Genomic DNA, 14,494 nt, shown 5'->3' on the forward strand with positions numbered 1-14,494 from the left:
AAATATATTCTTATATCATCAAGGTCCTGGACAAGGTTGATAATGAGAGAGGTGAATACATTTTATCGATGGGAGCATGCACATGACTTTCCGTACTTCTTACCACCGTGGAAGTCATACTTCTATTCTGAATTTGATAAAACTTGAAATCTGGGCTCATGCCATCAAGGTCTTTGTGCTGAAATGACAGATGGGATCCATAAATATTAACGAGATGAAATGAGTTTGTATCAGGTCAAATGAGTTTGTTTCCACTCTGGAAACCATATCTGGTCTTCATCAAACTTCATCAAAAGGCTTACATGTATACATGATCAAAATCTCACATGTGTTTGATAATGTACAGCATTTGTGCATAATAATGAAGCAGCCTTGTATTTGATTGGTTGTGCTTGTTACCACTCCAGACTTGGTAGATGGGATCAAATCACCAACATCCTGGATGACTAACATTATGAGTAAGATTCATGTATATTAATGAACTCTACGAAATCTCGGAGAGAGATTCATGTATATTAATGAACTTTACGAAATCTCGGAGAGATTGGACATAAAATGACATGCTTATCAAAGAATTAATGAACAAAAAAAATCTTGTATAATTTTAATACTCACAATAACAGTCCTGTTAGAGAAATCAATAAAGTCAACAAAAAGAAAGAACAGGCCTTTAATACTGATGTGTAATTTCTGCTTTGGAAAACTGATGAACTGAATAATTATTATAACTTTAAAAAATCACGTGCCAACATACCCTTTTTTGCTGTGTATTTGAAAATGGGAATTAATGATTTTCAAACTTATTTTACCCAATTAGTAATTGAGTATTTTACCCAATTAGTAACTGAGTATTTTACCAATTAGTAACTGAGTATTTTACCAATTAGTAATTGAGTACTTTACCCAATTAGTAATTTAGTATTTTACCCAATTAGCAACTGAGTATTTTACCCAATTAGTAATTGAGTATTTTACCCAATTAGTAACTGAGTATTTTACCCAATTAGCAATTGAGTATTTAACCCAATTAGTAACTGAGTATTTTACCCAATTAGTAATTGAGTATTTTTCCCAATAAGTAATTGAGATTTTTACCCAATTAGTAACTGAGTAATTTACCCAATTAGTAATTGAGTATTTTGCCCAATTAGTAATTAAGTATTTTACCCAATTAGTAATTGAGTATTTACCCAATTAGTAACTGAGTATTTTACCCAATTAGTAGCTGAGTATTTAACCCAATTAGTAACTGAGCATTTTACCCAATTAGTAACTGAGCATTTTACCCAATTAGTAACTGAGTATTTTACCCAATTAGTAATTGAGTATTTTACCCAATTAGTAACTGAGTATTTTACCCAATTAGTAATTGAGATTTTGACCCAATTAGTAACTGAGTAATTTACCCAATAAGTAATTGAGTATTTTACCCAATTAGCAATAAGTATTTTACCCAATTAGTAATTGAGTATTTTACCCAATTAGTAACTGAGTATTTTATCCAATTAGTGAGTATTTTACCCAATTAGCAATTGAGATTTTTACCCAATTAGTAACTGAGTAATTTACCCAATAAGTAATTGAGTATTTTACCCAATCAGTAATTGAGTATTTTACCAAATTAGCAACTGAGTATTTTACCCACTTAGCAACTGAGTATTTTACCCACTTAGTAATTATTTTACCCAATTAGTAATTGAGTGTTTTACCCAATTAGTAATTGAGTATTTTACCCAATTAGTAATTGAGATTTTTACCCCATTAGTAACTGAGTAATTTACCCAATTAGTAATTGAGTATTTTACCCAATTGGTAATTGAGTATTTTACCCAATTAGTAACTGAGTACCCAATTTTTTTATATACTGACACCTAACCTGCAGATAGGTTAATTGCAAAAACGTACATAAACCTATGATTTTTGGATTTTTCAAACGTAGCTATGTATACATACTTCTTTAAAAATGTGAAATACTCCAATAACTGTGTATACATATATCTTTAAAAACATGAAATACTCCAATAGCTGCAAATACTTACATTGTAACAAACATGAAATACTCCAACAGCTATGCATATATACAGCTTTAAAAAAGTGAAACAATCCAACAGCAATGTATAAAAACAGCTTTAAAAATGTGAAATACTCCAAAAGCAATGTATGCATACAGCTTTAAAAATGTGAAATACTCCAATAGCAACGTATGCACTCATTAATATTTTCCCATATAAATGAAGTAACCTATAAATAAACCAAAAACAATGTATGCATACAGCTTTAAAAATGTGAAATATTTAAATAGCTATGATGACATACATCTTTAAAAATGTGAAATATTTAAATAGCTATGACATACATCTTTAAAAATGTGAAATATTTAAATAGCTATGATGACATACATCTTTAAAAATGTGAAATATTTAGATAGCTATGATGACATACATCTTTAAAAAAAATGATTCCAAATTGTAAACTACAGAGAGGAGCCCAATAAAAAAGATTTATGACTCAATCTCCTGTTTTTGGAAACGTATCCAAGATGGTAACACACTTATCATGTCTGATAATAGCATACACCCTGATGTGCCAGCAGATCAGAGTTTATCCTGCTCAAAGCTCAGTGTGTTGCACAGGAATAAATATGATACAGTATACCACTGGATGTGTGTAATTTTAAAATAACAGTACGGTAGTCACTATAACACTGCCCATGGATGACACAGTATAACACTGGATGTGTGTAGTTTTAAAATAACAGTACAGTAGTCATTAAAACACTGCCCATGAAAGAGACACTGTATAACACTGGATGTGAGTAGTTTTAAAAAAAAAAATACAGTAGTCATTATAACAATGTCCATGGAAGCCACACAGTATAACACTGAATGTGTGTAGTTTCAAAATAACAGTACAGTAGTAATTATAACACTGTTCATCAAGCCACACAGTATAACACTGGATGTGTGTAGTTATAAAGTACAGTTGTCATTTTAACAATGTCCATGGAAGTCGTACAGTTTACTGCTTTATAGTGAAACATCCTTAAAATAGAGCACACAATACATAACTCTCTCATTATAAGACTCTGTGTGTGTGTGTGTGATTTTTATTTTTAATGGAGCTTTTTAAAAAAATTCAGTCTTATCACTAAGATGTCGGCATCATTGCAGTTTATAGTGATGTCTAGCACTGGGGCATCATGCTGCAGACATGTAGTATGATGTTGCATTCTGACATAACTGACCAGTCCTAACACTAACCTCTTAATGCTAAGTGCCAAGCAAGGCAGCTGCTAGCATCATTTTTATAAGTTTTTTGTATGATTTGGCTGGGGTTCAAACCCAAACCTACCACATACAAGATGGACACTCTAACCACTTAAGCCAGCCAAGCAGTCGTTATAACACTGTCTCTGTGAGCCAAAGGTATGCCACCTTATATAACATACTGTATTCACTCATTATAACACTATCTCTGTGAGCCAAAGGTATGCCACCTTATACTACATACTGTATTCCCTCATTATAACACTGTCTCTGTGAGCCAAAGGTATGCCACCTTATACGACATACTGTATTCCCTCATTATAACAGTCTCTGTGAGCCAAAGGTATGCCACCTTATACTACAAAAGTTACATACTTTATTCCCTCATTATAACAGTCTCAGTGAGCCAAAGGTATGCCACCTTATAATGAAGTACTTCAATATGTATTCCCTCATTACAATGCTGTCCATAAAAGCCATACAGTATACTGCATTATAGTGAAACAGCCTTATAATAAAGGACTTGATACATAACTCTATCATGATAACATTGTCTCTATGAGCCATAAGGTTTACCACCTTGTAGTTAGACCACCTTATAATGAAGTACATGATATAGTACTACCTCATTATAACACTGTACCAGGGAGCCAGAGTATACTGCCTTATAGTGAGCACACCTTATAATGAAGTGCAAGATGATTACTCCCTTCACCCATAGGCCTGATGCGTTCTCCCGCATGCGGTAAAGTTTGATTAATGGAGGCAGTGATTACCGTACTTGTGACTGTTTAAATCTGAACACTGAATCAGTCTGAATTGGCAGCCATGTTTCTCCCTTGGGCAAATGTCTTGGCACTAAATGACCAATATGTGTTGCTGTACCATAAAACAAACCAATCCAGAACCATTATGAAAGAAGATAATTGTTCAGTGCTCACTTTAAACTCATCTAAACACATTCTAGACTTTCAAATGTTAGACTTAGACACTCTGTTTTAAGACTATGTCTCCTGGACATTCAAATGCTAGGCTTGGATGCTCTGTGTTTTAAGACTGTGCATCCTGGACTTTCAAATGCTAGACTTGGACACTGTGTTTTAATACTGTGCATCCTGGACTTTTCAAATGCTAGGCTTGGACAATGTATCTTAAGATTGTGCATCCTTTGGAACCCTCAATAACTATATCCGGACCCCTCAATTTTCACAAATCAATTTTGTGGATGTTCATTTTCCTATAAGATTTCAAGACACAGAAAGTCCTATTCAGCAAGAAAGATAAATTTATTATAAGTCTGTTTCACTATGATGAAGTACAATGTATTTAAAGAATTCACATATATGTATCTCAATAAGTGAGTAAAATAAAAAGAATAACAATTTAAAATTCTAGTTCATATACCCAATATAATTCTAGTTCATATACCCAATTAAATTCATAAACTTTGACTGATTCTTCCTGAATGTACTGATTTGACTCACACAAATGGACTCCCTTTGTTCTCAGCTGAACCGCCAATCTTCTTATTTGGGCTCCCAGTATTCAGATAATAAGAGTCCAGGACTCTTGGTGTCAAAGGCCTACAATGAGTTCTCTGTGATGTGATTACCAGTAAGCTTTAAATAACTTCTGTGATTCTGGCAAGAAATATTTTAGCATCAACCCAGCAAATCATGCCAACATCTAACTATTAGAATCTGATGTAACGGTTGTTGGAACTTGTGCAAATTAACAAAAAAAAATTATAATATGAATGCATGTTTAAGCATTAATTCAATTCAAAGGTATTACAAAGGTGAGATGTCAAAGTGAAGAAAAAGACCGATAGATTAATAAATGAATCCTGGAAATGGGTGACTAAGGTCCGATTAATCATCAATGAGTAATATATTTTGCTATTTTAGACATAATGACCAATATCCCCTATATACTCATCAACGAGTAATACACTTTGCTATTTTGGACTTAATGACCAATGTCCCATATATTCATTGAGTAATACACTTTGCTATTTTAGACTTAATGACCAATGTCCCATATATTGAGTAATACACATTGCTATTTTAGACTTAATGATCAATGTCCCCTATAATCATAAACGAGTAATACAATGCTATTTTAAACCAAATAACCAGTGTCCCCATTATACTCATCAACAATACACTTTGCTATTTTATAAAATAACCAATGTCCCCATTAATAATCAGTGGGTAATACACTTTGCTATTTTAGAAAATGACCACCGTCCCCATTAATCATCAATGAGTAATACACTTTGCTATTTTAGACTTAATGACCAATGTCCCCATTAATCATCAATGAGTAATACACTTTGCTATTTTAGACTTAATGACCAATGTCCCCTGTAATCATCGGGTAATACACTTTGCTATTTTAGACTTAATGACCAATGTCCCCTATACTCATCAAAGATGTAATACACTTTGCTATTTTAGACTTAATGACCAATGTTCCCAATACTTATCGAGTAATACACTTTGCTATTTTAGAAAATGACCACTGTCCCCATTAATCATCAATGAGTAATAAACTTTGCTATTTTAGACTTAATGACCAGTGTCCTCTATGCTCATCAATGAGTAATACACTTTTCTATTTTAGATTTAATGACCAATGTCCCCTATACTTATCGAGTAATACACTTTGCTATTTTAGAAAATGACCACTGTCCCCATTTATCGTCAATGAGTAATACACTTTGCTATTTTAGACTTAATAACCAATGTCCCCTACACTCATCAAAGATGTAATACACTTTGCTATTTTCGACTTAATGACCAATGTCCCCTATACTTATCGAGTAATACACTTTGCTATTTTCGACTTAATAACCAATGTCCCCTATACTCATCAAATATGTAATACACTTTGCTATTTTAGACTTAATGACCAATGTCCCCATTATTCATCAATGAGTAATACACTTTGCTATTTTAGACTTAATGACCAATGTCCCCTGTAATCGAGTAATACACTTTGCTATTTTAGACTTAATGACCAATGTCCCCATTTATCGTCAATGAGTAATACACTTTGCTATTTTAGACTTAATAACCAATGTCCCCTATAATCATCGAGTAATACACTTTGCTATTTTAGACTTAATAACCAATGTCCCCTATAATCATCGAGTAATACACTTTGCTATTTTAGACTTAATAACCAATGTCCCCTATAATCATCGAGTAATACACTTTGCTATTTTCGACTTAATAACCAATGTCCCCTATACTCATCAAATATGTAATACACTTTGCTATTTTAGACTTAATGACCAATGTCCCCATTATTCATCAATGAGTAATACACTTTGCTATTTTAGACTTAATGACCAATGTCCCCTGTAATCGAGTAATACACTTTGCTATTTTAGACTTAATGACCAATGTCCCCATTTATCGTCAATGAGTAATACACTTTGCTATTTTAGACTTAATGACCAATGTCCCCTATACTCATCAAAGATGTAATACACTTTGCTATTTTAGACTTAATGACCAATGTCCCCTGTAATCGAGTAATACACTTTGCTATTTTAGACTTAATGACCAATGTCCCCATTTATCGTCAATGAGTAATACACTTTGCTATTTTAGACTTAATGACCAATGTCCCCTATACTCATCAAAGATGTAATACACTTTGCTATTTTAGACTTAATGACCAATGTCCCCTATACTCATCAAAGATGTAATACACTTTGCTATTTTAGACTTAATGACCAATGTCCCCTGTAATCATCGAGTAATACACTTTGCTATTTTAGACTTAATGACCAATGTCCCCTATACTCATCAAAGATGTAATACACTTTGCTATTTTAGACTTAATGATCAATGTCCCCCATACTCATCAAAGATGTAATACACTTTGCTATTTTAGACTTAATGACCAATGTTCTCTATACTTATCGAGTAATACACTTTGCTATTTTAGACTTAATGACCAATGTCCTCTATGCTCATCAATGAGTAATACACTTTTCTACTTTAGATTTAATGACCAATGTCCCCTATATTTATCGAGTAATACACTTTGCTATTTTAGAAAATGACCACTGTCCCCATTAATCGTCAATGAGTAATACACTTTGCTATTTTAGACTTAATGACCAATGTCCTCTATGCTCATCAATGAGTAATACACTTTTCTATTTTAGATTTAATGACCAATGTCCCCTATACTTATCGAGTAATACACTTTTCTATTTTAGATTTAATGACCAATGTCCCCTATACTTATCGAGTAATACACTTTTCTATTTTAGATTTAATGACCAATGTCCCCTATACTTATCGAGTAATATACTTTGCTATTTTTGACTTAATAACCAATGTCCCCTATACTCATCAAAGATGTAATACACTTTGCTATTTTCGACTTTATGACCAATGTCCCCTATAATCATTAATGAGTAATACAATGCTATTTTAAACCAAATGACCAGTGTCCCCATTATACTCATCAACAATACAGTTTGCTATTTTATAAAACAACCAACGTCCCCATTAATCATCAACGGGTAATACACTTTGCTATTTTAGAAAATGACCACTGTCCCCATTAATCATCAATGAGTAATACACTTTGCTATTTTAGTCTTAATGACCAATGTCCCCTATACTCATCAAAGATGTAATACACTTTGCTATTTTAGACTTAATGACCAATGTCCCCATTGCTCATCAATGAGTAATACACTTTGCTATTTTAGAAAATGACCACTGTCCCCATTAATCGTCAATGAGTAATACACTTTGCTATTTTAGACTTAATGACCAATGTCCCCTATAATCATTGAGTAGTACACTTTGCTATTTTAGAAAATGACCACTGTCCCCATTAATCGTCATTGAGTAATACACTTTGCTATTTTAGAAAATGACCACTGTCGCCATTAATTGTCATTGAGTAATACACTTTGCTATTTTAGAAAATGACCACTGTCCCCATTAATCGTCATTGAGTAATACACTTTGCTATTTTAGAAAATGACCACTGTCCCCAATAATCGTCATTGAGTAATACACTTTTCTATTTTAGACTTAATGACCAATGTCCCCATTGCTCATCAAAGATGTAATATATTAGACTTAATGACCATGTTAAGTGAGTACCTAACAGATTGAATAAAAGATCTCAAATCTATTCGGTCTTGTAGCAACTATTCTTGTTTTTCACATCAATTCTCCGCATAGTATGCACCATTGCGTTCATAGAAACTAATACTTAATTTTGAATGACCTCGGATTATCTTTATCAGTTTATTTTGCTTCTTCTTAAGTGCCTCTGAAACTGCCACATATCTAACCTTGAAATTCTGACCCTCTGAAATTGTGACAGTCCAATTATTCTGACACTCTTCAATAAAACGACAGAATCCATCATCAGTGATGAAGTAATTTAAGCATAACTCAAGAACCTCCAGACATTTGCAGTGCTTTGAGATAAGGTCTAGAGTAACATCTGTCAGTTGACTTGGTTGGAGAAGCGATCCACCAGAAATGTTAAGTTTCTTTAATCGCTGACATCCCTTTACCACATACCCCAACCCTTGGTCAGTGACCTTGGAACACCCTTTGAGAGACAGGACTAGAAGATCTAGGCAGTGGGTGGCAATTTGTTTGAGGGAATCATTCTCAATCTTGGAGCAGAATTCAAGAGAAAGATACCGAAGATGGGAATGGTGTGAAATGGAGATCTCTTTTAAAACCGATTCTTGTGTATGATAAACTTTTTGTGGTTCAATTAATTTTGTTATCAAATTAGAATCTGCGCTTTCATGATCCTGTGGGGTTTCTAAACCAGACTGTACAAGATCTAAACCAGACTGTACAATATCTGAACCAGACTGTAAAACCACCATATTTTCAGTTTTCTGCACTGTCAACTTTGATCCACAATTATTTTCTGTAATCTTGCTCTCTGAAAAGATCCCTTTTGTTTCCACCATGGGCATATGCAGGGTCTCAGTTCTTTTATCAACAGGCTTTGCGTTCATTAAACCATTTTCAGATTCATCTTGCAGTGCCATGCTTTCAACATAAAATCTGGAAGCACACAATGACTTTTCTTCATTGAAATGGAGGACATGATCTGATTCCCTACAAATAGATGTATCATTCTTTTGGCCACCCTTCACTCCATTGTGAACTCTTGAGTCATGAAAATGCGAAAAAGTGTCAAAGTTGAGCTGGCATAGTCGGTGGCAAACATCAAGAAAAAGTTCTACCAGGTTTCTTGAATTTGTCACTAAAAAGTTGATTCCTGCTGCCATCAACTGAACACATTTTGTCAACTTGACTGATGCTAGAAAAGGGCAATGTTTTGAAAGTGCAATTATGGCATCATCGGTAAGGGCTGTGCAGTCCGAAAGATCAATAGATCTGAGATGGCAACTCTTCTCAGCAAGTGAGATGACACCTATATTGTTGATCTCTGTACAATTACTGATAGAAATATGCTCAATTCCATGGCAATACTCAGCTACAAGCTTGAGACCATAGTTAGTTATATTGCATTGTGACCCCGGGTCATCCTTATTAAGGGTCACATTTCTAAGCCGTGGACAGTTGGATGCTACATGAGATAATCCAATATCTGTTACCATTTTACCAACGTCAAGTGAAATGCATTCAAGATTTGGCCAGAGCTTTGAGATCACCTCAAGATTCCTGTCATCCAAACTTGTGTCATAGATACTTAGTTTCACCAAGTTTTCCATCTTTCCGTTCACACCGATAAAAGCATCAGCCGTCAGAACACTGCACTTTATGATGTGCAACTCCTCCAGACTTGGATGCTTTTGAAGCAAAACGGATATTGCAGAATCATCCACAATACCAGTATTTAATTCAACCTTTTTCAAATTGGTGCAGTTTTCAAAAACTGATGTCAAAAGTTTGTTCAAGCTGTTCTTCATTTCATCGCTAAACACCGATTCAGAGTATGGTACATTTATCAGAGAAAGAGTCTCAAGGAACTGTAATCCGTTCACTACGAGTAGAAAATTGGCAAATTCTTCAACGTCATCTACTGTATAAACTAATCCTCTTACTTGGGGATACTTTTTTAAAAGTTTCTGTATGACTTCAACTCTTAAAACAGAGCCAACAAAATCAAAGTGTCTTAGATTGGGACAGAATATTTCTTCATGGATGTAGGTCTCATCAGCAAGAGGAGAGAAACCAAACTGAATTTTCTCCACAACATCACACACACCTGACAGGAGAGTTAGAAATGAAGAATCTGTAATTTTCTCCTTTATTGGACTGACTGCTAAATTCAGAGAAAGCCACAGGGTTCTATCATAACTATATGTATGCCAAAGGTGACAGGTTCGCCGCACACTTCGCATCAAATCCAGAGGAGAAAGGAAAGAAATTATATGTATTATTATTTCATACGGTAGGTCCAAAATATACATGGTGACTCAGTGATACTGATTCATAAATCTATCACTTTAACCTTTCCTTCACATTGCCAATTTCTGTTTAACAAAAACAGATAAAATGTAAGGCTTGGGATAATTTCACATCCTGGTTGTCCTGGCTGAAAGCTCCTGAGAACATGGGCTCAGAATGGACGTCTTCCTAACTATACCCGTTTTCCAGTACTAGAAACTACTACTGATCCATTCCTGCAACAGAAACATAAAGTTTTTACAGAAAGGATGTCATCAGATAAAGTCAGTCTTATTGTGAAAGATAAATAACATCAAATACTGGAGAGTATTATTCCAGTTTTTAAACTTATTTTCAAAGATTATCTTCATGACCGGATCTTCAATCTGAAAGTAAATTTCAGAAAGTAACATTATATTTCTAAATATTATATCTCATTCTCCATTGAAATCTAAATTATTTATAGGCCTATCTAAATAATATATATCTTTCTCCATTTAAATCTAAATTATTACTCTGGGATCTCTTTCTCCATGTAAATCTAAGTTATTACTATGGGGATCTCTTTGTCCATGTAAATCAAAATTATTTCTAGGCCTATCTTTATCATTATATCTCTTCCTCCATGTAAATCTAAATTATTTCTAGGCTTATCTAAATATTATATCTCTTTCTCCATTGAAATCTAAATTATTACTCTGGGGATCTCTTTCTCCATGTAAATCTAAATTATTTCTAGGCTTATCTAAATATTATATCTCTTTCTCCATTGAAATCTAAATTATTACTCTGGGGATCTCTTTCTCCATGTAAATCTAAATTATTTCTTGGCCTATGTAAATAATATATATCTTTCATCATGTAAATCTAAATTATTTTGAGGCCTATCTTTATTATTATATCGCTTTCTCCATGTAAATCTAAATTATTTCTAGGCCTATCTAAATAATATATATCTTTCTCCATTGAAATCTAAATTATTACTCTGAGGATCTATATTGTGAATAAAACAATCATCATCAAAATCGACCAAGCCAAGAAGAGGCCAGGTACTAGTCCTGCAATAAGTAACATCACAACCATAATGAGGCCAGGTACCAGTCTTGCAATAAGTAACATCACAACCACAATGAGGCCAGGTACTAGTCCTGCAATAAGTAACATCACAACCACAATGAGGCCAGGTACTAGTCCTGCAATAAGTAACATCACAACCACAATGAGGCCAGGTACTAGTCCTGCAATAAGTAACATCACAACCACAATGAGGCCAGGTACTAGTCCTGCAATAAGTAACATCACAACCACAATGAGGCCAGGTACCAGTCTTGCAATAAGTAACCTCAGAACCACAGAGAGGCTAAGTACTAGTCCTGCAATAAGTAACCTCAGAACCACAATGAGGACAAGTACTAGTCCTGCAGTAAGTAACATCAGAACCATAATGAAACCAAGTACAAACCAGTTCTGCGTTTACTGTAACCTGTAACCTGATTAACCCTTCTAAAACCCTGCTGAATCCATCTTTTTGCTGACACTGAATTTTTGAGTAAATAATATATCCAGAATGTTCACATCTGGTCTGTTCCAGATGTTCACATCTGGTCTGTTCCAGAATGTTCACATCTGGTCTGTTCCATAGTTTTGTAGAATTTCATTATTTAATACTGACAACTTGAAATCCTTTTTATTTCTTTGTTTTGACAATCAACACTAATTAAGAATATACAAATTAACTCATATATTCAATTTTCTTTGTCGGACCCAACTTTTTCAAGCCTGTTACATGAGACTGATTTATTTCTTGTTTGATTAGACCTATGAGTAAATTAATGACTATGGAAACATTATACTTTTAATACATAGTAGAGTTCATTAGTTATTATTAACATCATATTTTCTGTGGTAATATAATACAACATACATTTGACATGTATCACTCTTCATATGGTATTTACTAAAGGCATGCATGTCCAGTTATTTCTGTGACAATCCTATCATTACATTTTATTCCAATAATTCGCGTTATTTGCTCACTAAATTAGCACAGCAGAGTGTGTTCTAAACAGTAAGACACAAGTGTTTGTTACAAAGAAAATTAGGAGTCTAACCTCTAACAATATAGTGTTATACGTTAGATACCTAATTTTCTTTGCAATGAACCCCTGTGTAGTAAACCTGCAGTGCAGGCTGTACCCATTTCAAATTAACACGGTGAAACCAATAATTCCAATGTATGCACTCTGGCTTATATGAATAGTTATCAATACCTAATCAGTCTTATTATTTGAAATAATTTGATTTAATGTATTCAGGAGTTGTTTCTATGACACATGAAATTGTATTATTTAGATCATAGCGGTTGTGTATCTTGATCGAGTCGTAGTTTCGTCATATTTAATACACACTATTAATAGTATAGAGAACGTGGGACGGTGGCGTTGCAAACACTCCACCCCCACCCCCATTCTTAATATGGATTTGGTCCCCAAACAGATAGGATCAGAACGTATATAAATTTGTGAATTAAAGAAACATTAACTTGTTAAGACATCAACGTTAAATATTAAACATTAAAATCTGAATCGGGATGTAAACAGTGCTGGGCCAGTTACAGCATAAAATTGCACCGGAAGCGAGGGCCACTCAAAAATTAGTAGAATTGTTCAACAGCTGTCTCGAAGCTCTCCACAGCTTGCGAGCATAGAACGCTCTCACTAGGACCATCCCAGTCCACAATCGTTTTTACGAAGAAAGAATTACTAACTTGTTCTGTTCTAGATAGCTCAAATACGACACAACTACTGTTATTTGTTACTAGTCCGAGTTTCCTCTGACCCTTGCCACCCCGTTTTAGGAAACTCGCACTAATTTGTTACTTGTTTTAAATAGCTGACACATCAGAATTACAGGTCAAGGTTAACGAAGTTGATCATGTTGTTGTTGTTGATGTTGTTTAACGCCATTTTTCAGCACAAGATAGGCTATATATGGCGGCCAGTATAATTGGTGGAGGAAGAACCACCGACCCACGTGAAGCTACTGGCAGGCTTTCTCACGTACCCACGTTAGCCGAGCCTGAGACTCGAACTCAGGCAGACAGAGGTGAGATGGCAGTGATCCGTAACGGTGAGCGCTTTAGACCACTCGGGGCCCCCAAGTTGATCATGCCATTAGGTCCAAACTATATATATATATATATATATATATATATATATATATATATATATATATATATATATCAATCATGGCCTTTAAAATGTTGGTATAAAGCAACCTTGTATACCATTAATATTGGTATATCAAATTGTGATCCGCCCGTGACCCAATAATACGAATATCTAAACATTGTTTCAACCGCAGGCCTATAGATCAATGATGGATTTCTACTCATTCATTAATAATAAATGACATGAAAAAAAACAAAACAATAACAAGTATCAATAGTCCCTGTTTTCTAAATGAATTAAAATGGTGTACAATTTCACTGGATTTTTTTTTCCTTTCCCCTTTCCCCTCTTTTGCGCAAGGGACAAAATAAGCAAAGATCTGGAGTGAGAGAGAAAAACATATTGCACTGAACGAAAACATTAAATCTGAACTTGCACCAAGTAACCTACAGTAATCTGGTTCGTCGTAACGGTATGTTTACGCTTTCTTTGGGATCTCTCTACAGTGTTCATAATATCTGTAACGTAATCATACGTAAATGTATTAGTCCAGTTCATAGGGATCAGGGTTAAAACGGACCGGTAACAAAAAGGCCCACGACCAAAACGGACCAGTGCTTAAAAAGACCCG

The 14,494-nt window shown here is 34.2% G+C and overlaps 1 protein-coding gene across 1 annotated transcript; it reads right to left on the reverse strand.

Annotated features, from left to right (window-relative positions):
- Positions 1-590: 590 nt before the first annotated feature.
- On the reverse strand, positions 591-13,542 carry LOC149781000 (uncharacterized). Its single transcript, XM_089938112.1, has 2 exons — positions 13,461-13,542; positions 591-10,929 (listed from the first exon to the last, which is right to left on the reverse strand). The coding sequence occupies exon 2, from the start codon at positions 10,714-10,716 to the stop codon at positions 8,473-8,475; it is 2,244 nt and encodes a 747-aa protein (XP_089794238.1). The 5' UTR covers positions 10,717-10,929; positions 13,461-13,542; the 3' UTR covers positions 591-8,472.
- Positions 13,543-14,494: the final 952 nt, after the last annotated feature.

Source organism: Sinohyriopsis cumingii, chromosome 16 (assembly GCF_028554795.1).
Source record: "Sinohyriopsis cumingii isolate HCF-2022 chromosome 16, ASM2855479v2, whole genome shotgun sequence".
NCBI classification, from domain to species: domain Eukaryota; kingdom Metazoa; phylum Mollusca; class Bivalvia; order Unionida; family Unionidae; genus Sinohyriopsis; species Sinohyriopsis cumingii.

Coding starts and splice junctions, on each gene's coding strand:
- LOC149781000 (XM_089938112.1), bottom strand. CDS start 10,716: ATGTATATTTTGGACCTACCGTATGAAATAATAATACATATAATTTCT.